Source organism: Eriocheir sinensis, chromosome 46, assembly GCF_024679095.1.
Source record: "Eriocheir sinensis breed Jianghai 21 chromosome 46, ASM2467909v1, whole genome shotgun sequence".
Taxonomy (NCBI): domain Eukaryota; kingdom Metazoa; phylum Arthropoda; class Malacostraca; order Decapoda; family Varunidae; genus Eriocheir; species Eriocheir sinensis.
Genome location: NC_066554.1, coordinates 9,485,197 through 9,512,529, shown reverse-complemented (window position 1 = coordinate 9,512,529; position 27,333 = coordinate 9,485,197). Strand labels below are relative to the sequence as shown.

Here is a 27,333-nt window from a genome sequence, read left to right as displayed (position 1 = left end):
CTGAAGGTCTCCGGGGGCAAAAGCAAGGTCCAGTTGTTGAGAGGCTTGCTGGATGACACAGTTTAGTCTGTTCATGCATGTAGTGAGGAGATTTGACCCTTTCATTGCTAAACGCTCGCAGCGAGCGTTAGGCGTATTTGCTGGTGGCGCTAAACGCTCGCTGCGAGCTCCACCCGCACTCAAATCTCCCGCGTATGAGAGTGTTCCAACACTATTTCTCACAACACAGGATTGCCAGTTGAGTGGGTTCTTCACTAAATTTGGTGTAAAATCATATCAGCAAATCTACGGACGAGTAACTGGAGGATGTTCTCGCCAGTATAGCGGCATTTTTGCATAGCTTCACCTATCACCTGACTGATTCTTTGACCAAATAGTTGGCAATACTCCCTTGCCAGAGTCTGAAGGAGCGATGTCCGCAGTTACCTCAATATGGCTGATCATCCCGCACGCACCGACATAAGTGTTAACATTCAACACTCCCTGAACGTGCATGTACGTTCGCAAGAGAGGCATACATAACCGACTCCTATAGATCTAGGCCTCCTTTTTCCAGTGGTGTTTTTGGTTTTTAGCTGTGATGAATAGTTTTTGAGATACAGAGGTTAAAAGAGACCCCCCATTGGGCTCCCAGACTGCGCCTAAGGGGATAGTCGCGTCCGCACCGCGCGCAAGGAAAGGGCTGAGTCACCGAAAGTTTCTCATACCTTGGTAACAAAGTGCATAACAATGGCTACTTGACTACTTGATACTGAATCAAGGCCTGTTACCAGCTTAGTCCTTGAATGCCAACTCTGGCAATATGGGCACGTGGCACAATAGGCGTACCTGACATCACCAAATGTGGGGTACAATCTTGGTGGAGGGACTATTTTTTGGGCGCCATTAAAGGTAATGGGCTAAAGAGTAGCTTAGCCAGATATTATGTTTTTATTTATTAATGATCCACGAGACATTCTAGAATTAAATCAAAGTATGTGCTTATCTTTGTATTCAATCATACACACACTGGTAATATTTCTGTGGAGTCTGATTCACTTATTACAGTGAAATTCCGTTGTGATAAACAGTCACAAATTCGGGTCACTAGTAAAAATGAAACTAGTAATTTAAGTTTTGCCACCATGAAATATACACAAATAGATAAATATGAAAGCTCACGAAGTCACAATAAGTGACATCACCTGCTTTGCGCTGTAAAAGTATGCTAATTTAGGTATCTGATACCCGCAATATGGCAGGCTGCTGCTGCCTCGGCCACAGATTATTGCCATACTCAGCCGCTTATATTTCCAGACTTCCTGCCCCAAAACAGTCTTCTGGGCTCCAATAACGAAACTAATTTATTGTTATCGTTAAAAGAGTAAGATCCTGAAGTTTCTTGGCAATAGTTAGGCGTCAGAAACCGTTAAATACTATGCTCTGAGTACGACAATCTGGCAATGGTAGCTATACATATGTTCATATTATTGTTCTGTTGTTTATTGAATGTTGTGTTCAAGAAAAAGAACACTCATAATTTTAATTAGATTTTGGTTATAAGGATTCTTTACGAAATACAAGTATAACATTACCTTCTTTTACTTAGGAAACGTCCTGAATCCTGGATCGGCTATGGTGATGTTAGGTGCGCCTATTCCCGGATGTTGATCCTACACATAGGATAGTTTCTGTACGAGACAATCCTAACTGGAGGAGGCTGGGGCAAGTTGATCGATCCTGCTGAGAGGGGCTTGGAATGGAAAGGATACCTATGTGGAGGCTTGCTTGGGGGGACCATCAGGAATGGAGGCGGTGGGTGAGTGAAGCAATGCACCTCCAGGTGTATGCTCCCCGTAGTTAGTACACACACACACATTCCTCTTGAACTTCCCACCTGTATTGACCCTGCCACAGGTAGGGCCTCAACTCAAGACCTGTCTGGGAAGTGGCACATTCTTTATGACCTCCATCACCACTGGTCCTTATATGGGAAGAGAGCATCTCCGTGCTATGCTCCATTTCCCTTTTCTAGTTCCCCTGCCCACCCTCTCTAAGGTGACCAAGATGGTACTTTAGGCTTAATAACTGGATCTGCTCCTTCACTTACTTCTAGTCTAGTAAGGATATAATCATCACAGGCATGTAGACGAAGGCTAAAAATAATGAAATCGGTCATAAAACCGTTTCCAGTGGATGGTCTCATATTTTTTGAGAAGCATCAAGGGAATAGATTTTGTTCACCTTATTTTCTAATGCCTGAGGTCTATCTTTCTTGCATGAAGAAAAGAACATAGAAACCCTTAATTTATTGCCTACAACATTTATGTGTATGGCTTTGCCTTGACAAATATAAACCATCATGACCCTTGTAAGGTGTTTACAGGAAAGGAAAGCAAAACAGTATTATAATTATGGTCTAATATTAAGATTTGTATTTTCTATACTAGACAAACCTCAGAATACACACACAGAGCGGCAGCTTATAAATTACAGTTATTAATGGAATTTTGTCTTTTATTCACTGATAAAGGCTCAAGTTGGTGTGAGTTTCATATTCTAAAGAAAGGAATAGTAGGGATGGCGAGAGTGAAGGGGAAACTTTGTCATATGTAGTGAATTCCTCAGCAGCTTGTTCCTAATTTCTGGCCTTTGATCCCTCTGCTGTGAACCAGTGACTGAATAACAAGGTATTAGCACTGAGGCAGCACTGTATAATAACTACAATTATTGCTACATATAGTAGAAATCCATACTTAAATGCCCAGATGGACCACTGAAACTTGTATCAGGGTATCATCTGAGGTCATTTCTGTGATGCTTATCATACAGCATGAGCTAGGTGAATGAATATTTCAACTTTAACAATTAATAAAACTTTTTGGTACAAATGCTTCCTTGTTATAGAAGAAACAAGAGACCAGTATATGAATTCTAACAAACAAATTAAGGAAGCTGAAGTGATGTGATAGGTTGTGTGAATGTTCTACAGCAACTAGAAACAGGTTACAAAATCATTGAGGGGGCATAGTGTTGGTGGTGGTGCTGCCTCAGAGAGATGTTGCGCGCTGTCTGGACGGCTCAATCATGCCAACACGCTCCATGAAGGCCACCACCTCTGCCTCATACTCCTTGCGGTGTTTCAAGTAGTGACTCACATGCACTGAGTCCTTCCAGCACCTTGTGTATACCTGCAAGAATGGAAAAGAAGTCATTATCAGCAAAAGGAATCAATGGGCAGAAAACTGAGTAACACATGCCTGTGTCATGCAATACATTATCATGACCTTCAGCTATTACTATATCAGTTCACTGATATAATATATATATATATATATATATATATATATATATATATATATATATATATATATATATATATATATATATATATATATATATATATATATATATATATATATATATATATATATATATATATATATATATATATATATATATATATATATATATATATATATATATATATATATATATATATATATATATATATATATATATATATATATATATATATATATATATATATATATATATATATATATATATATATATATATATATATATATATATATATATATATATATATATATATATATATATATATATATATATATATATATATATATATATATATATATATATATATATATATATATATATATATATATATATATATATATATATATATATATATATATATATATATATATATATATATATATATTTTCAGAGAGGTTTGATACATAACTTCTGCAATTAGTGGGAGTCCACAGTATTCACTAATTCATTATGAAAGGTAAACTTTTGTAAAAAGTTTCAGGGTCTGGGGGGTAGAGATATTTTCCATTTTAGAACTTTCAAGAGGTCCTGCAATCCTAACTCCCACATGTGGAGGGCTGACTGAAAAACATTTGCTTGTCTTGCATGTATTTCAAAAAGAATGAAAATACAAAAAATTCTAGGTTTTCCCTGATTGTCTGGAACATCCCCTCGGGAAGGTGAAGCATTTGCATGTAAAATAAACAACACATCTTACTGGAATGTTATTGGCTTCCCACTTCTTGTAGACAAGAGCATTCATTTCAGGGGTGGACACAGGATCATTATTGGAGAAGAAGAAGAGGCCTGGGACACCCAAAAAGTTTTCATGCATCTTCCTACTAGCACGTTCATAGTGGACAGTGGCGGTATTGTAGTTGACTTTCAGGTGCCATCTGAGGGAGAAGTGATTAGTAATTAATTTGTAAGGAAATCTTCTGCATGCACTTAAGTTTATGGAGTGGTGGGGAAAATAACATTTCATGTAAGTTGTATTCAACATGCCTGTAAGGAATAATGGTAGTAGCTGTGGTTAAACTCTACAGATGTTGAAAGCATATAACGAAGAATATGATAGTCCTACTCCACCCTACACCATCAATTGGTTGGAAAAACTGTGACGTAACCCATTTTATGTAAAGTGAACATAATGCCTTAAAACTACTAAAAACACTGTAAAACTAGTGTGTGCACCCCACACACCCAACCACTCATTACCATTAGCACTTCCTGTTAATAGAGTGTTCATCACTCAAAAAAGTATCCAATACTTCAGTGGGAGATAACCCATTAATCCAACACAGGGCCAGTGTAATATCCAGGTTACCACAGTTTACCTTCCGTAGGTTTCTCCAGGTACCCATTTATCAGCCATCCCTGGAAGGAAGGTTAAACAGCTGAGTGGGCTGGGCCGGGATTCGAACCCAGGCCCACAGATTTGTATTTAGGGATGCTAACCACTACACAATGGACGCACTTTAGTGTGGATGACTGAAAAATAGGTATCATGAAGTACATGCATGGACATGTGAGTAGGCTTTAGTGAACAATAGGGGAAAGACATGCAAGATTGAGTTGTGTAGATTTGGGGAGGGTTTAGGTCAATTTTTAAAAGTTTCAGTGAAACTTTTGCTGTTGCGATAGACATATCAAAAGCCTTTGATAGGGTCTGGCACATTCTTACGCCCATGACTCTACTCTGCATTACTCAACTTCTTTTCATAGAAGGCCAACCCAAAAGGAACTATACGATTCCAGACTATAGGCTGCAGAATCTCGACTGGAAACTCCATATCTCCTCTCTCACTAAATCAGCTTCCTCGAGCTTGGGCGTTCTGTATCATCTCCGCCAGTTCTTCTACCCCACACAGATTCTCTCCATATACAGGGGCCTTGTCTGCCCTTGTATGGAGTATGCATCATGTGTGGGAGGGCTCCACTCACACAGCCCTCTTGGACAGAGTAGAATCAAAGGCTCTTTGTCTCATCAATTCCCTCCTCATACTGACAGTCTTCTACCTCTTAAATTCTGCCACCATGTTGCCTCTCTTTCTATCTTCTATCAATATTTTCATGCTGACTGCTCTTCTGAACTTGCTAACTGCATGCCTCCCCCCCTCCTGAGGCCCCGCTGCACTCAACTTTCTACTCTAGCTCATCCCTATACTGTCCAAACCCCTTATGCAAGAGTTAGCCAGCATCTTCACTCTTTCATCCCTTACACTGGTAAACTCTGGAACAGCCTTCCTTTGTCTATTTCCTCCTGCCTATGACTTGACCTCTTTCAAGAGAGTGTATCAAGACACCTCTCCACCCAAAATTGACCTCTCTTTACTTTTGTCTGTTGTGGGAGCGGCAAGTAGCTTTTTTTTTCTTCTTTTTCTACACTTTTTGTTGCCCTTGAGCTGTCTCCTTTGTTGCAAAAGCAAAAAAAAAAAAAAAAAAAAAAAAGAAAAAAAAAAGATATTTGAGTAATGTGAAATGAATGGAAATGTTGGAAGTGAGAAGATTGAAGGTGTGATTATGAAGTGAGATGTTGATGAGGTAAATGAGAAATGGCAATATCTGTGAATGTCTTTGCTGAAAGAGGATTGTTCTTGCCAAAGACCTACCAGCACAAGCTGATGAACAGGTATACATGGGCAAAGGAGTATGAGAGGAACTTGATAGATTATTGTATCCGTTGGGGTTTAGGACACACCCCTGCATAGGACGCACCCTATTATACAAGGATATTTTGATTTTTTTGTTTTTTTTTGTTTCATCAAATTTATTTCAAGTGATTTTTAAGTAATTCTGAGAAGCAGAACATATGATTTGGTGATATAAATACAGTATGTGCTGGAATCAATAACATGAATAATGAGTAATACAGCATGTTTGGCCACTTGTAGAGTTGAAAAAGGAAATGGTAAAGACTTTATCGCTGCATCCAACACTGAGGGCCATATTACAAGTCTAATCTGAGAAGTTTCAGGTCCCTACAGACTCAGTACAGAGTTATTATCCTGAACTCTGCAGGGACCCGAAATTTCTCAGATTAGACTCGTAATACAGCCCCTAAACCGACCTTTGAAGGGACCTGAAACTTCTCGGATTCGACTTGTAATACGGCCCTGAGTCTTGTTTTGTTAGGATGTATCAGCTGAGCAACTGCTTGTTATGACCCAGTTTTAATTACTCTCTTGATATTTTATCACCTAATTTTCATAGAAAGAAGTATTCATTAGTAAATAATTCCTATTGGTATACTGTGCTTAAAACCTACATTATACTTATTTTATACTACATGCCAATACCACTAATAATAAATATAAGCAAAAATATATACTGTAACTCCAAGTAGTTCAAAACAGAGCATTGCAATTCACATATAATGAAAACTACCCATACACAAGCTATGCATAAACACTGCATGAATTTGTAAGGCTTGAACCATCAAACTACATGCTACACACAAAAGCAGCCTACATTTATAAAAATTAACTACACTCAAGATGAGGAACTTGCATACTTATTAAGCAACTATGAAACTAACAAAAAACACATGGTTAAAAATATATTAACCCTTATACTCCGTGATAAAATGAGTGGGCGGTGTTGATTAAAAAAAAAAAACGGGTAACTAATGTTAACAGGTGTTCCTTTGCTTGCCTTAGTGTTCAGTCAAATTATTTTAACAAACACTGGGACAAGTATGTATCATTTGAAAGCTTAGAAGTTGCTCTTTGCTGTGGTATAATCATAAATGAACAAATGGAACTTATATATATGCATGAAAAAAATAACTTCCAGTATCACACTTGTCATCTGACATCATCCTCGTGGCACACTCCGCCCTTATCTAGGTCAATAAGAAGACTAAAAAACAATCTTATGTATTGTCATCTATCATATCATGTGCCTGAAATACTTATTTACTCAAGAAAATACATTTATATCTGCTATCTTGCCTAGAAATTGGAAAAACAAACAAAAAACAGCACACCTCATGATCGTGTACTCCCACAGGAAAATGTGGAGCCTGACTACAACATAAACAAATCCTTGTAAAAGCTGGGATGTGATTGGCCAAGCATCCAGCATGTTGAAAATAAAGGGCCAATGACAGACCTTGATGTATGACAGCCTCAAGCATAAACAAACCGTGTGTCATAAAATGAACGAGATATTTGAAGAGCGCCACGATCATGGAATGACGGAGACTAACATAAAAGCCATGATCATGCCTGATGGAGTATAAGGGTTAAAGGCCACCAGATAATATTTACACAAACTGAAACAGACAAATCCAAAAAATAAATAAATGAATAAATAAAAAAGATGAGAACAGTGAAAACACTGAATAAATGAATGCAGAAAACACTCAAATAGTAACCTATTACCACTAAAGACTGTAACCTATTGACTTGAAGTGAGGGGCTGAGAGAAGCCAGCAGAGCAAGAGCAAGCATAACAATTTGGAGATATATGCAGTATTTTATGATAAATTTAAAGATTTTAAAGTTTCACATTTACCTCAAACCAAACCAAGGGGTTGTGATGTGCTGATGCATTTTCTACCCCCAGAAATGTAGAAAATTACCTCCCTATATAAAAAACTTAAGAGAGGACCTTAGAAGAAGCTTAACCTTCACAGGAATTGACCAGGCTTTTGTTTTTTTTTTTTTTTTTTTTTTTTTTTTGTGTGTGTGTGTGTGTGTGTGTAAAATTTTGGACACTCAAACCTTTAAGAGCACTTACAAAGTCTTAGGAGCTTTAATATATACTGCCCCAAGCAGTGTGCCATAGTGCTTATAACAACTACCTTGAATGACAAGATGTGATCTAAAGCCCTTGCTAAAACCATCTCCCTGCCCTCAGATGGCTCTGGGCAGTTGTCATAAGTATTCACCAAGTCATCTCATGTTTAGGAGGTGTGTTTTCACTTGACTGGATGCTGCCTTCCAATAGTGTATTCACTGTTTACTCAAAGAATAGTACACTAAGCAAGTGCATAAATTTGAGGCAGGTAGAGAAAACTGCAACACTTTCGTGGTAAATCCATGACTGAGGATGCTGCAATGGAATACTGCCACCGTACCCCCCCCCCCCCCAATTTTTTTTTTTACAGGAAAGGAGGAAGGTCGGTGATAGAAAAAAAAGCTAAAACAAAACAAAACCACTAAGCACTGCTTTCACAAAGAGAAAAGTATAAGAGTAATCTGTCCACAGTGTGGTGTTCTCTTTTCCCAAGAATGCCTTAACTATCTTGTTAAGTGCCTATTGTATTATTATTGAGTAAAGAGTGCATGCACCATGACAAGCAAGTGTTTAGTAGAGCACAAGACTACCTGCTGCTAAATGTGGGAGGAAGTTGATAAACCTTAAGAAAATAGATTCAAGTATTAGCACACTTGATGGTGCCAGCATGGCTGCCATAATACACTCAATGAAGAAAAAAATTCATGCTTCCCAGGGAATGATATATGTCAATGGTGACAAAATCATGAAAAGTGCTCAGGCTGATTCAGTGTTTATCTACTCATTAAATGAACTTAATTGACTTTTTCATGCTGCTACTATGAACAAAGGGTTCACACAGTGTGGCAGAATAGCAGTACTACACACACCCAAATAGTGTCAAAATGCCCATGTAAATGGTGGTAGGTCTAGACCATGGATGATGTGTAGTATTTCATATTAACACATTAAATGTGTGTAAAATGCAAACAGACTGCAATGAGTAAAGAAAGTGAAAAAAGTTAAGGTATACATGGGTGAAGTGTATGAAGAAGAGCTGCAAGTGGAGAGCGTAGATCTGGCCTTCAAAAGAAACTTAAAGTCCCAGGGAGCATGTACCAGAGTAGACAAGGTAAGATAAAATGTTGGCACACCTCACTTTATAATATATGGACAATATTCATGCCAGGGATATTGTATGTCTCAACTAGATTATAGCAATTATCTCTTGTTCCCTACAATGACAACCGACAGTGGTGATCATAGTAGCAAGTCAACCTCTACCCAGGCCTTACTCACAATATAAGTTCTTCCTCTCTTACCCATTTACTTGCAAATCATTTCTCTATTTTATCTATCTTTTTAACTGGTCTCCTAGCCTTCTTGGATTCATCTGCCTTCTGCATGAGAGTATATGTGAATCCATAATAATTATTGTGTTATCACCATATGCCATACCTTCAACATGTGCTTCATTCATTCCAACACTCCACACTCAACATATTTTTCTCACATTCATACCATACATTCCTACTGCTGTGGTGCCTTCTTTCTCTTTCCTGCACACTTTGGGCCTAAACCCATAAGTATTGCCTCCCTGTTTCTCTCTGCATTCAAAAATTGCTTAAAAATCCTCTGCTTCACTCTCACTGTCTCATTTACCCTTCAAAGCACCCAATCAGACTTACAACCTTCATGAGAATTTAAGAAGTGGTAATCAAGGCTCAGTACTTACAAGAGGTACTTCTTGATATTCCTCTGGAGGCTGACATTATTGGTGATGGCCCGGGGCACTCCATCAGGGATGCCATAAATGTCTACACCACTGTCCCAGATCTGTCCTACAAAGCGGTTCAGTAGGTGTCCGTGTTTCTCCATATCATCATCAATCTGAAGATGCATTGTTATTAGAGAGATAAATGTGAAAAAGTCCTGGAGAAGAGGCTGAGAAGGATAATAAGAATTGATAAATGTCAGTTTGGCTTTTGCCCTGGGAGATCGACAACTGAAGCAATATATACTGTAAGAGTGCTTCAGGAAAGTTTTTTGGAGAAGAGAAGATTGTATCATGTTTTTGTAGATCTACAGAAGGCATTTGACAGAGTACCAAGGAAAATTATAAGATGGGCATTGAGAAGGCAAAGAGTACCAGAAAGATTGGTTGAATCGGTGATGGGAATACATGAAGGTACAAAATCGAGAATGAAAACAGTGGTGGGAACATCAGAAGAGTTTGAAATTGGAGTGGGGGTTCACCAGGGATTTGCCCTTAGCTCGCTCTTGTTTATAACAGTAATGGAGGAGGTAACAAAGGAAGCAAGAGGAGAGGCACCATGGGAGCTACTGTATGCAAAGACAGCAGAAAAAGTGAAAGAAAAGTTTAATAAATGGAAGGAAGGAAGGAATGGAGGAGATAGGTTTGAAAATTAATACGGAAAAAACAAAGTACATGGTGACTGGAAAAGAAGGAAGAGAAAAGATTAAATCAGGAAAATATCCATGTGGATGCTGTGGGAAGGGAGTAGGTGTAAATTCAGTCTTGTGCACATGTTGCAGGCAGTGGTGCCACCATAGATGCTCAGGCCTCAGAAATGTAAGAGGAGTGCAGAATTTTACAAGCCCAGCTTGTGTAAGGAGATAGCAAGGACAAGAAACTGAGAGGGATGAATTAGAGGTGAATGGGGAAAAGCTGGATGAGGTAGAACATCTCTGTTATTTGGGAGATGTTTTGGACTGTGAGGCAGGAGTGGAGAGGACAGTGAGAGCGAGAGTGGCGGCAGTGTGGTTAAAATGGAGGGAGGTGGCTAGTCTACTCGTGAATCGTAGCATCCCTCTAAAGAGCAGAGCAGGGGTGTACCAAGTGTGTATTAGATCAATGATGTTGTATGGAGCAGAAACATGGGCTCTAACTAGAAAATTGATGGACGTATCGAGAGCAAGTGATCGCAGAATGCTGAGGTATATGGCGGGGATCAGGTGGCAAGATAGTGTCCAGTGCAGATGTAGCTAACAGATGTAAAGGACCTGGAAACAGTGCTCAGAAGGGAAAGACTCCGATGGTTTGGACATGTGAAGAGAGCAGGGGAGGATACAGTGCTGGGAGTTTTGGAGAGACTGGAGGTAAAAGGAAGGAGAGCAGTTGGTAGACCTAGGAAACTGTGGAGAGCGTGTATACAGGAAGACTTGGCATTTTCCATTTTTGTGTTTGACTCTTTGATATTTATAATTTTTGTCCAATGAAAAGGAAATTTTTAAATTATTTTTAGTTTTCCATAACTTCAGTTTAATAACTAGAATAATTGATAAGCTGTTTATATGATTATAGATTACAGATTATTATAGGCAAATAGAATCAGAGAGAAATTCTGTAAAACTTTTGTTAAATGAGTTTATACAAAAAATATACTTGAAAACATTAATTTTATTTACTCAGTGGAGGCACTCAATATATTTTTTGCATTCACTAGGTGTTAAGGTGAGTAATGTAGAATTGAGGAAGGGGACTGCTTCAGAAAATGGGGTTTTCTGGAAGGCAGCATATTTTCAACTGACCATATGTTTGTTGTGGCAACACTCAAGCTTCATGTCAAATCTCATGTAGGCCTATACTCAGGTGCCCATGAGTATACAGTGACAGCCATAAATTGGTTCAATGTGGTCTGCACCCTTGAGGATCCTGTAGATTTGTGGAATACCTTCTAACATGAAATTCTCTAAGCTACAAAGGAGTGCACTGGAGAATGCCCAAGGTCAAGGAGTGATTTTACCTCTGATGGCATTTGAGAATATCAAGAAGAGTTGCACTGCCAGGCTTGCTGGGAATCGGAATCAATATATGGCTCTGTCACATAGGAATAGAACTCTTCTGAGGAGAGATATCAGGAGTTTCATTGAGGATATCAAAGGTCATTTCAATGCAAATGACCTGTGACCTGCCAACAGAGTCATGTAGCTCTGCTCCAAGTCTCCCTCGCAGGTTAGCACTATCTTAACAGCAGATGGCTGCCCCGTGTCAGACATGAAATGGCAGAAGGCTTGTTAGGCTGCAAGTTACACAGCACAAGTATATTGTGTTGCTGATATCTGTGCAGAAGGACAAAGATTTGGGTCTTCAAGTCAATTGTGCTCCCTGTCTTACTCTATGGCTGTGAGATATGGGCACTAAATATTAACTTAGAAGCAAATTGATAACATATGGAAGCACAGCTTCTCTTGCATCTTATTTCCTAATGGCTCCCCACCCTATATAAATGTTTGCTTATTAAGCTTTTATGTATACCTAGATAGATGAACTGAAAAAAAGGGAGGGAGTAGAAAAAAGTCATGTTCAGTATAGGAGCTGTGATATACCCACCCCAAGAAATGCTAAGCATCACCACCACTAGGCCTCACCTTGTTCAATACTTCCATGAAGAGGTATCCACCCACACTCAGCCCATGAACCAGTAGTGGGCTGTGCGTAGGGTTGGCATGCAGAAACTCCAGCACCTGCTCTGCAGCAACCTGTCGGCATTGCAACAAAAGTGAGTTTCCATACCGCTTGCTTACTAATTTAAGTTGTTCAATGATTTGTCTGGCACTGATTTAATTTCCTGGCAGCTCCTATATAACACTAAATGTAATGCTACCTCTTTGATACTAGCTCCTTACTCTCTTTCAAATGGGTGGCTATAACATGTCTTTGCTTTATACTCCATCCTTTCATTTTTTTTATTTTTCATTTTTTACGTCCTGGCCTATAGCACCGGTAGGCTTTATTGGTAGGGCCTGGTGGTCGGCCCAAGCCCGTCATGGTGCAGGGAAGCGTTTATAGTGGCGTCATCTATTATTGGCTCATGCTGACCCCAGGGGCTCATTCTTGATTTCCCATCGCCAGTTCCTCTAGAGTCTGGGTTGATGGGTGGTCTTCAGGACAGAATGTGGGTAGTCTTAAGCCACTCAGCAGTGACTGAAAAATCCCAGGTGGTATCGGCAAATTCGAACCCATATCATCCAGGACGCGGCGAACATAAGACCGGCATGCTAACCACTCAGCCTCCCCTCCCCCCATATTATATGATCCCTTCATACCCATATCCAGTGCAAGTACTGGTAGTACATATTTAGTACCATTACCAGGACCAGCAATGAGTTAGTACCACTAGTGGAACATCAGGTAATATTTTAGATATTTTCTTGAGATAACAACAATCAATACTTTTGGTAATAACTATGATTGGTAATGTTCTTTGCACTCTATAGAATAATATTCTGGCAGTGACAATGAACTTTCATGTATGCGTTTTTTACCTATGTATTGTTATGAGTGAGAAAGTCTTCCATACTTGATTCAGAAACCAGATGGATGTTTTTATTATGTTTGTCCAAATGTGTATATCTATATATGACTTGTTTTTACTTATCCCAAGATCACCGAGACTCGCAGCTTTCAGCTGTTTATGTATGTTTGAAAACATCTTTGTAATTATGTGTTTCCAGTTACCACGAGTGTGTACCCAAAAGAGAAGGGATGTAGTAGTATTTATGTGTGCATCTTTGTAATTTTCTATGGTGATGTCCGTTTTCAGAATGTTTTTCTGGTCTGTGTTGGAGAATATGATCATTTGCATGTGTGTGTGTGTGTGTCTGTGTGTGTGTGTGTTTACCTAGTTGTATTTACCTAGTTGTAGTATACGGGAAAGGAGCTACGCTCATACTATCCCATCTCTATATCTACTATAATCCAACTTGGCCTTAAATTTATTAATCGTTTTGCGAGGACCTCATCTTTTTTCAGGCCATTTCAGGCCTACATCTTTGTAGGATATCCTGTTTTTTAATGACCTGACAGCTTCAATGAACTGTAAAATAATAATAACATTACAATCAACTCAACAGAAACAGATCAAAATCTCCTCTTCTCACCTGAGACCCCTTAGTGGGTCGCAAGAGGTCAAATGGCGATATCCTAACTTTGAGGACATCAATACCCATGTTTGTGTAGAACTGTGCATACTTTCTGACATGACGCTCTTTGGCCATCAGCCAGCAGAAGAGCAGTGTCAGTGGCCGCTCATGATTGCTCAGGGTCGAGGCAACCTGCAGTGACGACAAGAGTGTCAGATGTTACATGCATAACACGAACAGATTTCTAGAAAACTACATTTTTAAAAATTTTAGCATGCTATGTGAAAGATATGCACTGCTATTGCACTGTTCAAGAATTATTCTATTTACATTGAGAGCCACCAATAATTTTTCTCTGCATTATTTATGACATATCCTGCTGCAGCAATACCCTCATCTCAGTTTTCTGCATGTTTCAGATTAATAATTACATAGTACTGTACTTTCCCTAGTTAAAAATTTTCCCCTCATTTATTCCTTAAATACAAAAACTCCAGATCTGCTATTCCTCATAAGTTGCTGTGTACACTACATTTTCAGTATATATTTTATATTTGCTACACATAGCACAAGGAGAAAACTGCATATAACCTGCTTATGTACCTCACCTGCTTTGTATTTTTGGGAAGTGGCACATCATTGGCAGTGAAGAACTCAACATTTCTTGAAAACTTTCTTGAGTGAAAGTCCCTGACATGGAGGAGGAGTGGAGCAGCTCCTTGAGGCACCACCAAAGTGGGGTTTGGTGAGACAACAACCTGTGGCATGCCAAAGAGACTGTTCATGGTGTAACTACAAATTCCCAATCAGAAATTTTATGGATTCTCTCTCTCTCTCTCTCTCTCTCTCTGAAATGGAAAAAAAAGCTTCACGTACGTTTATTGTGGAGTTGTTGCTAGCCTTGGGTGTGAGCGTGGCAGTAAAGCACAGGCCACTGGGCACCCGGGATATCACCCTTCTGGTGTGCACCCACATTATTGCTCTTCTTATTCACTTCACCCTCACTCCAGGTCTGTTGGTGGAGTTGTGCCAAGCTTTTCTTCAACCAGTATTGTCAGTATTAAAACTTAGATAATGTATCAAAGGAGCAGGAGGAAAGTCGCTGTTGTAAGTTCATCCAATTTATCAGATTTCTCTGACAGTCGTGCGTCTCTTGCAAGCAGTTGAGCTTCATGCCTGGAAAAAAATAATATTTTGTACATATGACAATGTAATGCAATACAACTACACTATGAGTATGTGAAGCAATATCTAACTATCCTTTACTATTCTATTTTGAAGAAAGAAAATTAGACACTCACTGGCCACAGCAATAGTTTCCAATCTTTTGTAGGCTTCAAGCCACAATTTCCCAATGTTCACATTGTGGAGAATACCTAATAAAAATCAATTCACACATCATCATCATCATTTCAGTTAACGTCCGTTTTCACTCTTCCTGAGCGGTTGGACGCTTTATGGCTCTCCTCAGTTCTACTCTGTCTTCTGCCTGATGCTCATCCAATCCCATCAATGCCAAGTCTTCCTGTATACACCTTCTTCACATTTTCCTAGGTCTACCAACTGGTCTCCTTCCTTCTACCTCTAATCTCTCCAAAACTCCCAGCACTGTATCCTCCACTGCTCTCTTCACATATCCAAACCATTGGAGTCTTTCCCTTCTGAGCACTGTTTCCAGGTCCTCTACTCCACATCTGTTTGCTACATCTGCACTGGACACCATATCTTGCTTCCTGATCCCTGCCATATACCTCAGCATTCTGCGATCACTTGCTCTCAATACGTCCATCAATTTTCAAGTTAGAGCCCATGTTTCTGCTCCATACAACATCACTCATCTAATTCATGCTGGGTACACCCCAATTAGTCTATATTATATATATAATGTCTATAACATTAATACCCCAAGGGCTGAGGGTTCGTCTTTGAAATTTGAGGCACTTAAACCCTTTGTAGGAACACCAAATTTTGACCTTTGGCGCGGATTTGGCTGAAGTTCATTCATTTTTTTTTTTTTAGGCACTTAAACCCATCATAGCAACACCAAATTTTGACTTATTGACGCAGATCTGGCCGAAGTTTATTCAGTTTATGTTTGTTAAGGGATATAGTCCCTACTTAACGTGAAAATTAAAAGGCTAAGGGCTGAGGGTTTGTCAGTGAAATTTGAGGCACTTAAACCCATCGTAGCAACACCAAATTTTGACCTCTTGCTGCGGATTTGGCTGAAGTTTGTTCACTTTATGTTTGTTAAGCAATATAGCCCTTATTTAACGTGAAAACGGTAATTAATTCTCCAATTTTGGGCGAGGGATTTTTTTGCTGAGGGGGGGAGTATTGTAGAGGGCTTCGCTACAAGCCCAATCATGACGCGCGGAGCAGAATGCATGTAATTTGCACGGGTGCCCACTAGTGCTATCATAATTGAGGGAAACATAGGCAGTGAAACATTCCCGCACTAGGTATATTATGACTTCACATATGGAAGAATGCGAAGCTCGTGGAGAGACGATATGCACGCGGTGGAGAAGGCAGAGCATGTCTGTTGTAGACTGCAATGAGGCAAGATTCCACACCCTGTAACATAACATCTTCGAGTGTCCAGTACTGGGCAGCTTCAGGAACCCTCTAATTACGAACGTCACAGACCAACTTATTTGGATGTTCAATAATAAAAAAAGATAGAAAAGGCAGGCATGTGCAAAGACGTAATGTGTAACATAAGGCAATAACAGGGATATTCACAACCTTTTGCTGGACACAGGATTGTTCTTGATTAGGTGGAGTTATGTCTTATTGTATAAAACTGTACTATCTTAGGAGAATGTACCTATTTTATCATGTTATCCTTATGTATCAGTGTACTTGATGTATTATAGTGTACAGAAATATAGCTTAATGTAGTGTAAGGTGATGTAAGGACAAAATACAGTATGGTTTGGGTGAAGTTGACAGAAGTACCTTCATCCTTTTGAGACTTTATATGCATATTGATGTAAGTGTATATCAATAAATGAATCAAATGATATCAAATCAAATCACCTCTTAATAATTATAATTATTAAAATTATTATTATTAATTAATTAATTAATTATTATTATAATTACTGTAAAACGGGGTAATTTGGGACCTTCGGGGTAATCTGGGATGCCTGAATTAATTATGTAAGTGATTAATTAGATTCCAAATCCTTAAAACCTTTACTTTAGGACCTGTAGAGGGTAGGGTTCAAAATTCCCTAAAATTTTATAAAAAGTAAAACTCTTAAAAATTTAAATGTCCTTCCCCATTCTGCCCTTAAAATGTCGACCTTTAAACCCACCCTCTGCATGAAGGAAACACTTTAATTCTTCTACACGATTTGTTGTACAGATACAGACCAGAAACTTAGAGGCCAGAATCCTTGTCCTATGAGGTAAGTTTGCAGACAAGTTTTACGGATCTGAGCTGAATGAATTTTGTGAAAAATGGTACACAACAGACACGGGGTAATTTGGGACGGGATGACGTAAAAGCGCTTTTCTTAGATTTTTTAGTATATTTAGCCTCTTGATGTTGTGTTATATCAACAAATGAAGAGGAAGTGGTACAAAGTTTTCACAGACTGGAAGCTGAGCCTAGGAAGGAAATTTACCACCCTACCCAAGCAACATTTCCCTCACTTGTTGAGCAATTTACTAGACCAACTGGGAGATGTGATAGATCTTGTAAAAAGTGCATTTGAAGGATCTGGGAATTTTTCAATAGATACAGACAAGATCATAAGAAAAATATCCAACGAAGAACCATCAGTCCTACAGACAAGAGAACATGTTTCTGAACTGGTGTTGGAGGACTTAAAACAATTAGAGAAACAGACCTCCAGTCCCCAGTGCAAAGAAAAGGTGATTACTTGAGAAAAACTCAGTTACACAAGTCAGTGCAAGGCTTTGTAGCCTTCAAGTATTCAGAGAACAGAGACAAATATGAAACCAGCTACAATGACATTGAGCTTAAATTAAAGAAACCAATGATTAATAAAGGTATTCTCTCATTCATAGACTGTTTTTGGCAGATTGCTGATGTGTTAATTTGGTTTTGGTATGTACTTTTTTCTAAAGTTGTGATATGTATTAATTTTGTCTGTGAAGGTCATTTTTGTTATGTTTTTCCCATTATACTGCTTGCCGTCCCAATATACCCCAAAGTAAGGGGTAATTCGGGACGGGCATTAAAAAATTTGAGAAAAATAGGAAAAAGATTCCTTTTATTTTGAAAAGCTTTGGCATCTTAGCTAGCCCTATATTCTGAAATCCAAACCAATAAAATGTCCCAGACCCCCTATACCCCTTTCACATTGTACTTTTTTTTTCTATTTTATTTCAATATTGTATTTTAACATGTATATTTTCAGCTATACAGCTGCAATCACTCAATAAACCATTTATTATTATTATTATTATTATTATTATTATTATTATTATTATTATTATTATTATTATATACACACATTATAAATATATATATATATATATATATATATATATATATATATATATATATATATATATATATATATATATATATATATATATATATATATCAAATTCATCATTTTTTTTTTTTCGAAAAATGTTCACACGAGCTGAAGACAAACCATCTTTCTGCGTGTCTGGTAAACAAGTCATTCGCATTGAAGCTAAGGTAAAATGGTAAAGTTGGGGGCACATGCAAAGGCAGCACGGTGCATCGGTGCTCATATCTGGCCCTCGAACCATGGCGGGAAAAGAAATAACCCGTTACCTCCGGGACATAGGACTGGTTGACAATCGCGTTGCCACAGTTTACCTTCCCAAGGTTTTTCTATGTACTTAATCGACTAGCCCGAAAGGGACAGTAAACAGTTTTTTTTTTTTTTTTTTACAACAAAGGAGGCAGCTTAAGGGCACACAAAAAAAGAAAACAATAATAAAAAAAAAGCCCGCTACTCACTGCTCCTAAAAAAGAAACAAAAGAGGTGGCCGAAAGCGAGATCAAATACGGGAAGAAAGATGTCCTGATACCCTCCTCTTGAAAGAGTTCGTTCAAACCCTGTTATCAAGTCGCACCTATCTAGGCTCACACACACACACACACAGGGGTGCTCTAACATCGCCTTACTCCCAACAATAATGGTCGAAATAGAACACACATCTTATGGTTACTTTTTGTGGTCGCGATAGATACCGTTGTTCAAATGGCAGCGTGCACAGGAGCCACTATCGCAGAGGTTCTCAATTATCATAAATTTAGAATCATGCCTTTTTTTCTTCTTTTTGTTAGTCTACATTTATAACTCTTAAGTTCATCTAATTCTACTGATGAGTTCTATGTTTGGGCATTTACTATACCGTATGTTAATTTTGGTTTGAGTATATATATAATAATTTTAATTAATTAAAGTAATTTAAACAAGTACAATTGTGTATAAGTTAATTCATGTGAGGAGGGGGGGGGGGTGAAAAAAGGGTTTATATAAGTTCAGGGTGCCATCACTGAAAACAGATTGAGAACCAGCAGCACTATCGGTTGCCACCACCCTGCCACCAGCTGCAACTATCTCACCATTTTTCATGGCGACCATTTTAAATCAATTCACTGCCAAGGCTATATGGAGTCCGGCTTAGCTCATCCAGCAGGGTGCACGTTATGTGAGCGACAGACGCGGTATATTAAAGTGCGCTGTTGCCAAGAAGAAAAAAAATATGCTGAGAGAGAGAGAGAGAGAGAGAGAGAGAGAGAGAGAGAGAGAGAGAGAGAGAGAGACCAAAGCACGCCTTGAGTATGGCGGTAACATGGAGACATTAAATTTTCTCATTGTATACAGAAATTGTATGATTTGAAAGTATTCAGAGTTCAATGGTGGAAAGCCTGTCTATTGTGTAAAATGCCTAGCCTACGATTTCTGGCAGGAGTATTCGTGCTTACGGATGGCATTGTGATACGAATAGAACAGGCTTAGAAGAGCGTTGAGAGGTGGAGGTATTCACAGGGGAGACGAGGAGTGAAAGTCATTTGGAGAAAAAACGGATTCCAGGTGTGAATGAAAGGCAGGGCAAGGGAGCGGTGAGAAAGCAAAATTAGAGGTGGCAAAGTCGAATGAATTTAAACACTAAGTCAGCTAGCCTACATATTTAAAGTAACGGAGAGTGCGGAAAAGTAGAAGAGTGCAAGCAGGATGGATCGAGGGGGTACCAGCAATAATGAAAGGGAAAGTTTTTAATACGGTAGTGAGACCGGCTACATTATAATATGGTGTAGCACTGGAGAAAAGGCAGGAGGCGGAGCTAGAGCACAAAGTTATTTTCCAAAACATGTGAAATAAGTGCAATTGGTAGGATCAAGTCGCCTTCAACCACATTCTCTCTCTCTCTCTCTCTCTCTCTCTCTCTCTCTCTCTCTCTCTCTAACATTCTCTCATTCTTTCTCTCACATTCTCATTCTCTCAATCGCATTCTCATTCTCTGTCTCATATTCTCACTCTCATTCTCATTCACTCATTATCATCATCATTCTCCCTCATTCTCATATTCTCTCAATTTCTCATTCTTATTCCCTCTCTCTCATTCTCTCTTATTCTCATTCTTATTCTCTAATTCTTATTATCTCTCATTCTCATTCTCATTACCTCTCTCATTCTTATTCTCATTATCCTTCCATCTCATTTTCATTCTCATTCTTTTTCTCTCTCATACTTATTCTTATTCCCTCTCTTTCTCATTCTCATTCTCTCTTTCTTACTCTCATCCGCTTTCATTCTCATTCTCTGATTCACATTCTCTCATTCTCATTTTCATTATCTCTCATTTTCATTCTTTACCTCTCTCTCATTCTCAGTCTTATTATCATTCTCTCTCTCTCTCTCTCTCTCTCTCTCTCTCTAACAGGAGTTATCTTCTATTATTTATTCCACTTTTTTTTTTATCTCTGGTGATCAAGCCATCTCCGCCACTCCACAACCATTTCTCCCTAAAAACATGTAACCAAACCCTCTCAGTAATTGGTGCCTGACCTGTATGTTGCATTTTCTCCATTTACTAGTTAATATACATCTCACAATGACATGCATTATTATGTAACACGGTTGGTTGACGTAGAGTCAAATATAGACTATTATTTGGGTATGGGTAATTTTTTTTTCCTTCCTGGCCTAATTACTCCTGTTTACTCGTAGTGAGTTTTGATCAAATCTGAGACGCTCTACATAGAAGGCTGTACATGCTTCTACATTAAAAGTAAGACCATGGTCAATATGTAATAAACATTATACAGTGTGTGTGGATTACACAGAGGGTGTGGAACATTTCTTCTCAGCTTCTACGGAATAGACATGGAAGTGGTGTTTTTTTTTCTATAAAAACCTGTTCACACATCCTTAGTGCATATACTGCAGCAGTTAAATAACTAATAACATAATATGTGGAAGAAATATAGCAGACAAGCTCATTTCCAGTCCAGTCCAGTGGTAGGCGTGGGATTGCCTTTGTAACGGCTACGCCGACGATCTAGGAGCGAGAAATGCAATGTTATGGGTGCAATTGTTGGCTCCGCCCACCGGCTAAACTTCGCCCCCCCCTACCCCCCTTGCTTCACCTCGCAGTGAAGAGTGACCTGCTGAGGGCCACTCCATGAATTATTCCTCCAAGGCCTCACCTCACAGGCTCACAGTGAAGAGCGACCCGCTGAGGGCCACTCCATGTATTATTCCTCCCAGCTCCCTCCAAGGCTGAAAGCTACATGACGAATATATGACGTCAGAGTGAGGGAGCCCTGCTGTTCGGCGCTAGCCGCTGACGTCTCAGTGCCTGCGCGTTGTGATTGGCTCATGCTCTACGTCATGAATGAGGTGATACTTCAACGGTGTTGGCAAGTAATATCGTCTAGGTGGGACCCGTTCAAGGTCTTCATAATAAATGTTGTCTGGCATCACACGATATCACGTGATGCGCCCATGTTATTACTATTTTGACCCTCGCTGTATTTCAGAGTTAACCCGCTTTTTCTTTTCCCACACGAAAATTCACAAGCTTACTCAATACACTGCTACCATATGTCCCTATTGTTACTGCCCACTCAGTGCTACGTGTGATTAATGCATTAATTCGTTATCTCTCATTTCATTTGTAATGACATCATTCAATGTATTTTGTACCAGGTTCAAGCTATTAAGCATCAAGTATATATAATTTTCGGTTTCTGGAGCTATCTACTAAATGGATACACATACGTGCTGATAGATATATACTAGACATGGTGGTTAGGACCCAGGCCGACAGAAAGACTCTCTTTCTGTCGCCTAGGTTAGGACATAACAACCCGTCTTTGTATGCTGCACCATTTGATCAATTGATGGCCAGACAGTACGTATTACAGCCGGGTGCCGGGTGAGGAGTTCACACACGCATGCACCACTCCTCCCTCCCGCATACTGCCACAGTTTAAGGGCTTCGCTCACGTCACTGGTACTTCGTTCACTCATTGTGAAGGGACCGACAATTCAGTGAAAGAAAAAAAAAAGTACATGAGTAAACGTAGGAGCTTGTTACATCCTAGGCTTGCCAGGCCATAGGGTGTTAATGGTTGGTAGGATATATACAGGTAACGTCGGGAGAATGATATATGCTCCAGTGGGAGAGAAGGCACCTGTGTAACACAAAACTATGTTGATATTGCTATAATCTACAGCTATATAGTTTATCTCATCGGCAGAACACCAAGACTTTACAAGGCCTACCAAAGAAATGTCACTGACTTGACATCCTTTCTCAAGATGCTGGGGGGAGGGGAAAGGTCCACCTGTAATTTTAGGCATAGACTATGTTTTGGCTGTTTGGGCCGCTCAGGAGACTGCGGCCCGCGGCACATTCGCCCCTCAGTGGTCACACACACCACACACAGACGCAAACCTTAAAACCTTACCAGCAAAGGGTAAATACATTTTTTTTCTACCAGCAGGTACCACGTTCTGACATTTGGCTCCAAACGACAGCCAGTATTAATATTTCCCGAAATAGAAAAGAGGAACCGAGTTAAGTCAAAACAGTACTTATCTCAGAGTCGCCGCCGGATAGCCAATACGATCCATTACCAACAGATTATCCCGTCGCCGCCTTCAGCGCTTTCGAAATTTAACATCCGTCGGCTTGCCAGGCTCAGGTAGCCCGGCAAGTTACCTTTCCAATTACTCTTGAACCTTTTAGTATTCCCAGCCCTTCCAATGGCGACGATGTGCTGCAAAACTCCTTGAGCACTTCGATCACCGGTGGCAAGGCAAAGTAACATCGAAAAACCGAAGCTGTCACATCACGATCAGCTGTGCCTCCCCTCCCGCCGCAACGGCTGGCCCGACCATTGCACCGCCTCACACTCTGGAACGTCCCTTTACAGCTCCACCGCCCAGATACACTGCCTCTTTAGCACTAAGTACACACACGACCTCTGTACACATTCGCTTTACCAGGTGGTAAGGTAGCCTGTAGACACTCACGTGTGGAGAAGCCGCAGGGGTGACTAGTGAAGCTGCACGTCTGAAGCCTGACCTACCTCAGACAACGGCGGGTGTGTGTGTGTGTGGTGTGCTGGCGCAAGGGTTGCCAGGGCTCGTGAGCGTGAGCTTTTATTCGTGCCTTCACCGCTAAATTTCAGAACATAAAATGAAAGAATGTGTGTTTATTGTAGTCACAGGGGTTCTGGAGGGTTGAGGGTAAAGGAAGTCGTCGTGGGGGTTCCCGACTGTGAGGGACCTGCAGCCCCCACCCCGGTGTGGACTATTATAAGGGTAATCCCCTTCCCTGGTGGGTCCCTATAAAATCATCACGGCCCCTCGTGGGCTTGACTAAACTCTATGGTGTAGTGGCAGCATTATATCTTTCTAGAATAAGATTGTTCTGTTAATGGAGCCCAATAATCTGTTCGCTTCAATCGCCGCCTCAGTACATTTAATTGTTTGGAGAACTTAAAGTTTAACGCTACCCTCGACACACGTACTGTACACGTGACGTACGGTATTTCACACCACGCATTTTAATCGAACCTCTTAATTTTATTTCCAGCTTGAAGAATCTGGCACTTATCTATATCAAAAGGACATCTCCCATTTATCAGATCAAACTTAAATTACACACAAATTTTTGAGCTAGTTACCAATCTTCGTGTCGTTATAAAATTTTGTAGGGAAATATTGAATCCAACATTGATGCCAATTAATTTTATGAGCAGCACTGGCTCAAGAATTAACGAGCCCTGAGGGGCATCACTATAATAAGTGACATGCCCACTCTGAGCCATTAATTGCAACTCGATCATAATCACCACCCTTTTTTGTCTGTTGCTCACCTGTTGTTTGCGATCCATTCGTGTATTTTACCCTCAATGCCTTTTTGATTGATAATGTAATTTATTGTCTGGAACTTTATTATTATTTAGTTACATCATAAGTGAGAAGGTCATTATATAGGTCAGTAAGATAAGATATGGACGAACATGTATTATTTCGTTACCTTTCTTGATAATCGGACGGTAGCCGATTATCAAACAAACTGCACCATTCTGCTAGGATATATAAAAATGTAAGAGGAATTTAAATTGTTTAACTCGATCGGAGTTGATTCAAAATTTCATCGGATGCTATTTCTAAGTTGAGGAAGGTATGAACGGGATTTTCATTTAATACTGTTGTCATATAACTTGTGTTGGTGGTAGTGGCCGTCAATCTATTGTTTTTTAGTATTGGACGCAGAAAAAAATAGTATGTAACATGTTCGCACTGCGTGTGGTTTTCTCATTATTGATGATGTAATTATACTCTCGTCCTCCTCGTCCTATACTATTACTACAACTGCCGATATAACACATCGACCAATAATAACAGCTACATCAACAACAAGAACAACGTACGACGACGGAACAAATCTTCGACCCTATCTACCTGAGAGTCAAGAAAAAAAAGGGTCCGTTACATGTTTTAAGTCCTTGTTGATAAGTTAAAATTTTATCACTCACATGTGCCTCAGGTGAGACCAACGATGATAGTAGCGACGTGTTACCAGCACGTACCGCTTTCTGACCTCGTCCACAAAGGTGGCGAGATGGAAAAGAAAAAAAAGAAACAAAGAAAGGAAAAAAAGAAAGTGAATATTATATATATATATATATATATATATATATATATATATATATATATATATATATATATATATATATATATATATGGCGGCGGCGGGGAGGGTGGGAGGGGGGGAGGGAGAGAGGGCAGGTTGCTCCTCTCTCTCTCTCTCTCTCTCTCTCTCTCTCTCTCTCTCTCTCTCTATATATATATATATATATATATATATATATATATATATTAATAATTACCACATACATTTATAGACCCACTGACGTCACCCAGCCATAGGCACGTATACTTTGCCTTTCCGTTCCTGCTGCTTGACTCTGAATGCATGGGATGACTCTAATCGGTGTTTAATTGTTTATTACAGACATTTGGCGTATACATAGGCCTGGGCATGGGGGGCTATATCAAATTATGTTTTGCGAATAGTCCCGGATATCAGACGCTGACTGCATCCTTTTTTTTTTTATGAGCGGGACAGGAGAGAAAGAGAGAACAGGAGAGAGCAGCAATGATTTGGGCGACAGACAGACGAGACACCAAAAGAGCTTAGAGCGAGGTAAACAGCTCAGGGTCTCGCATGTTATTAATTTTACTTTAAAATTACCTTAAAATTATCCGGCGAAAATATGAAGATCTCTGGGCTGGACTAAGCTTAAATACGCCCCTGCCAGCCGTACGTAGGCTACCATGAAAGTTTATACGATATACTCGTATATCTCGCGGAATTTTTTTTTTTATTTGAAAAACTTCTCTCCATAACAATTGCAATATTTCTCAGAGACAGTTTCTACAAAATACATTCAGCAGCACAGGGAAAGGCGAGGCAACTCAGGGCGAAGGAAGCGAGCAGGCGGCGGGGAGGCGCTGATCACGTGGTGGGGCCGTGCTCGAGGCTCAATCAATGACCGGCCCCCGGGATGTCACAAAGCACCGCTGCTCCCCCGCCCACCACGGCCTGGCTGGCTGCCTGCCTGTGCCAGGACTATGGGAATGGTATCACTATGCAGGATGCCCCAGAACTGTGGCCGTGAGGAAACAAATACATCTGTATTACGCTGTGCGTTCAACCCCAGGAGGATCTCGTTTTAGATTGTTGCCCATCAAGAAGCACATTTTCTTTTGTTGAGTGTGCAGCATCGTCAGTGTAGGAGACTCCCAGTATTCTTACAACAAAATTTAAAAGTATCTCATATATTGACGCTTTCACTGCTTAACGTGTAGCCTATGCGTATATAAAACTGGTAACATGACAGTAAGAGGGCAATTATAAATACTCGAGGATGTATACAAATAAATAAATAAAAGTTAATAAGGTGGGAACGGAAATCACTAGGAACCAGTCACATAAACAATAATACGGCGATAACAACTAGATATAAATGCTCTGGGGCGAGGAGACACGGCAGTCCTGGCCAGCGTCAGCAGACCTCTTCATGGGTTGTCACTCAACAAAGGCAACAAATTAGGGACAATATCTTCAAACATCAAGATACTACGATTATAATGCAGGTTCTTCACTGAGCTCGACCTGCTATCTGGTAGCCCTCATGGAACTACCCAAAAAATTATGCTTGCGGACTTTGTCAATTTTTCTTACAAGTTTTTCGTTAGCCACGGAATACAGTAGAGACAATCATGATTTAGTAGTAGTATTTAAGAAACGGGAATATGCAAGAAATATAATTTTTTTCCCCATATAAACAAACCGTCACATGCTATATGTTGTTCTTTTAAAGTTCAATATAGTGAACGTAATATTATAAGACGCTAAATATGTGTATTATGATTTGAATTAGAAATATGAAATAGGTTAATGCTGGGATCACACGTAAATTTTGCCACTCAACATTCCTTAGGCTGGTACGCCGCTGCCTCAACACGATGCATTCCTCTGTCTCTCCAATCAGAGCACGGGAGGTTGTTTACAATGTTGCAAAACATAGCGTACACTCCCGGCAGCAAGTGTTACGCTGGGATCACACATCTGCGATTTTGCCTCTGCGACTTACTGCGATACCGAAAATGTGGAAAAAAGGTGAAATCGCAATCTACTACGCTCTCGTTGCAACAATCGCAAAAGGAATCGCAGAGTCTTTCCGAAGCGTAGCGGTGTTGCCACGTATCGCGAGTGATCGCGCGATACCGTCACCGCTGCGATTTTTGGGGGAATGTTCAAAACAGATCGCAAGCTGCCTCTGCGAGTCCCATATCGCTCGACTCATCGCAGCGTGATCGCAGTATGAACGCAGTGAAATCGCAGCACACTCCG

The 27,333-nt window shown here is 39.8% G+C and overlaps 1 protein-coding gene across 3 annotated transcripts; it reads right to left on the bottom strand.

Moving 5' to 3' along the window:
- Positions 1-2,275: 2,275 nt before the first annotated feature.
- LOC126981073 (uncharacterized) lies at positions 2,276-23,649 on the bottom strand. 3 transcript variants are annotated; one of them, XM_050831754.1, is made up of 8 exons: positions 23,492-23,649; positions 14,806-15,105; positions 14,538-14,687; positions 13,948-14,121; positions 12,436-12,546; positions 9,779-9,933; positions 4,040-4,217; positions 2,276-3,170 (listed from the first exon to the last, which is right to left on the bottom strand). In XM_050831754.1, the coding sequence occupies exons 2-8, from the start codon at positions 14,902-14,904 to the stop codon at positions 3,030-3,032; spliced, it is 1,008 nt and encodes a 335-aa protein (XP_050687711.1). In that variant the 5' UTR covers positions 14,905-15,105; positions 23,492-23,649; the 3' UTR covers positions 2,276-3,029. The 3 variants fall into 3 exon arrangements, with proteins under 3 accessions (XP_050687711.1, XP_050687712.1, XP_050687710.1); XM_050831755.1 differs by having other exon boundaries at positions 14,538-14,706; positions 23,436-23,641; XM_050831753.1 differs by having other exon boundaries at positions 23,436-23,637.
- Between the last annotated feature and the right edge of the window lie 3,684 nt (positions 23,650-27,333).